This window comes from Ctenocephalides felis, unplaced genomic scaffold (genome assembly GCF_003426905.1).
Source record: "Ctenocephalides felis isolate EL2017-DRISC unplaced genomic scaffold, ASM342690v1 CF-g0.4_SCAFFOLD_03165, whole genome shotgun sequence".
In the NCBI taxonomy this organism is placed as follows: Eukaryota; Metazoa; Arthropoda; class Insecta; order Siphonaptera; family Pulicidae; genus Ctenocephalides; species Ctenocephalides felis.
In genome coordinates, this window is record NW_020539319.1 from 11,768 (window position 1) to 14,441 (window position 2,674).

Consider the following 2,674-nt stretch of genomic DNA (forward strand, 5'->3'; position numbering starts at 1 on the left):
CTCATGTGCTGCTCAATCTTATTTTCGAGTCGTCTCGTAAGGATTTTGGCCAGACCTTTCCGGTGTGCGAAGTTAAACTGATCGTCCTGTGGTCGCTGCATTTATTCGCTTTGGGCTTTTTCTGGAGAGCTATCATCGTGACATCCAAAAAGTTTTTCGGCCATTCACCCGTTCGATATATTTGATTCGACAAGTTGGTTAGTTTCCTTAATCCGTTGTTGCGCAGCTCTTTCAGTAGGTCCGCCGGTATGTCGTCATCTCCCTTTTTCTTTCTTCTCATCTCATTTATTGCTCTCTCGACTTCGCTTTTTAATATGCACGTCCCTTGTCGTCTTCGTCCACTTCTTTCTCTTCTTCTCTCGATATCGATAGGACGACGTTTTCTCTATCGTAAATTCTTTTCCATCTCTTTTTCTCTCTTCTTTCTTTTTCTTTCTCTCATTATTTTTCTATTTCTTTCTCTATGTACATTTCTCTGTTTTTCCCATCCTGAAATTTCTTGTGGTCACTCACTCTATTCCATCCTCTTCTATTTCGTATGTTTTTCTGCTTTTTCTTTCATTCCGTTCATTTCCCTTGTAGCCTGAAACATTAAATCATACCTGCCTTGTTTTTGATGTTCCATTATCTTGTTGCACGCTTCGCCCATATATTTCACCTTTGCCTTCTCGTTTCTCGCCTTAATTCATTATTCAATTTTCTATACATCGTCGGACCTGTATTCTTATACTTTCTGCGATCATCCATTTTCTTGATCATCTCCTGGTTAATCCATGGTTTTCTAGCTACTTTTTTTCCTTTCCGATGTTGTCCTCTAGTGTTTCCAGAAGTACATTTTTTATCTCATCCAATCTTTTTCTACTGCCTCTTCTCTATCTTTTATTACACTGAACTTCGACTCCATTTCTTTCCTCACTACGATTTTATTATTTCTCATGTTTTCCAGATTCCATCTCTGTCTCTTTTTGCCCGTTTTGCGGATGTTCTTCGGCTTTGTCTCTATATCGGCCGTCAGCAAATTATGATCGGAGTCTACATCGGCCCCTGGATAGGTCTTAACGTCTTTCACGCTATTTCTGAATCTATTCTTGACGATGATGTAGTCAATTTGATGTCGTTCGCTGTCTCCCGGCTTTTCCAAGTATATAACTTTGTCTTCCGCTTTTTGAACCACGTGTTTGCGATCATCAGATTGTTTCTGGCGGCAAAAGTCGATCAGCATATTTCCTCTGTCGTTCCTTCTGCCCAATCCGTATTTTCCGACTATCTCTTCCTCTGATCCATTTCCGACTACTGCATTAAAATCTCCCATGATCACCACGTTGACCTTTCCTTTTCCTTCCTGAGACAGCATCTCGTCTGCTCGTAGATTTGTTCTACGTCCGCCTCGTCGTGGCGCGATGTCGGCATGTACACCTGCACCACCATCACGTCCACCGGCTCCGCTTTCATTTTCACACTCATCAAACGATCACTCACGCAGTTCACATTCAGCACACTCCTCACCGACTTGTTTCTCACCATGACTGCCACTCCTCTTTCAGATTTGTCTCCTCCGGAGTAATACATTGTAAAACCGTCCGATTCGGTTTTACCTTGCCCCTGCCATCTTACCTCGCTCAATCCCACGACGTCCACTTTGCACTTGTCCATTTCCCTCTTGAGGTTTTCCAGTTTTCCTGCTCTCATCATTGTCCTGACGTTCCAGGTTGCTAACCTGAAAGGCAAATCGACCGCAGTTTTGTTGCTACTTTCGATGGCTTCCCCCTCATAGCCTCCACCCGGAGATCCGAACGGGAGGTCATTACTCCGGAATATTTTACAGAAGAGGAAGTCATCATTGGAACCATTTTCTCGTAGAATGCTCTCACACCTACTCTGGGAAGAATGTAATGTGGTAGTATTCCCCTTTTCCTTTCCACATCGCAGCGAGCGGACCAGCTGTACCCGTCATTCGGATCGCGCTCCGGACTTTTTGATCTGGAGCCATCTCGAGAATCATTTGCTCTGTGCCTCCAGTCAATACTGGTGTCGCTGCTGCCCGACACCAGCTAACTCGGTTAGCCGATTTCGCTGTTTCCAGCTATTCGTTGCCCACACGACGAGGACGTCGAGTCAGTTCGGGTAGTTTCGGAGAAAATATATATATATATATATATATATATATATATATATATTTAGTGATGGGCGTGGAATCAACGAACGGTTATTTTCAACCGTTTCTTCTTCGTTAACTAACTAACCGTTTCGTCGCAACGAAATAACTGGTTGAAAATCAACTAGTTTCGAAACAGTTGAAAACATGGCGGCCAGTTACTTATTCAACGATATAGGAGTTTGTTCGTTTTCGAAAACGAACGTTAGCAGGTACCTGGTGTTGGAAAGGATCAACTAATACTATGAAAATCGCTTATTGTTAGACTACTGCTTTTATAATATTGCAGATGTTCGTGCACATATTATAGAAACTTGCAACACGCGCCAAATCGTTTAATTTTAGAAAATCAGTTACATTTTTTATAGTTTTCAATGTTTAATATTTTTTCATAAAATTCTCATAGCATTTGTCTTGTAATAATTTTTTTAAACTAAACCTGAAAATTGATTTTTTATTTTTTATACATTTTTATGTAACTATATATTTTTATATTGCTATTTTTATATAACACGTAAA

At 41.0% G+C, this 2,674-nt stretch overlaps 1 protein-coding gene across 1 annotated transcript; it reads right to left on the bottom strand.

Moving 5' to 3' along the window:
• Positions 1 to 838: 838 nt before the first annotated feature.
• LOC113381889 (craniofacial development protein 2-like) lies at positions 839 to 1,990 on the bottom strand. Its single transcript, XM_026620540.1, has 3 exons — positions 1,878 to 1,990; positions 1,522 to 1,717; positions 839 to 1,459 (listed from the first exon to the last, which is right to left on the bottom strand). The coding sequence occupies exons 1-3, from the start codon at positions 1,988 to 1,990 to the stop codon at positions 839 to 841; spliced, it is 930 nt and encodes a 309-aa protein (XP_026476325.1).
• Between the last annotated feature and the right edge of the window lie 684 nt (positions 1,991 to 2,674).

Excerpts from the sequence above, each read along its gene's own strand:
- LOC113381889 (XM_026620540.1), bottom strand. The coding sequence starts at position 1,990 with ATGGCTCCAGATCAAAAAGTCCGGAGCGCGATCCGAATGACGGGTACA. Across the intron at positions 1,718-1,877 it reads CACATTACATTCTTCCCAGA|GTTAGCAACCTGGAACGTCA; the intron begins GTAGGTGTGAGA and ends TTTGCCTTTCAG. Across the intron at positions 1,460-1,521 it reads AAAGAGGAGTGGCAGTCATG|TGTGAAAATGAAAGCGGAGC; the intron begins GTGAGAAACAAG and ends TCGTTTGATGAG.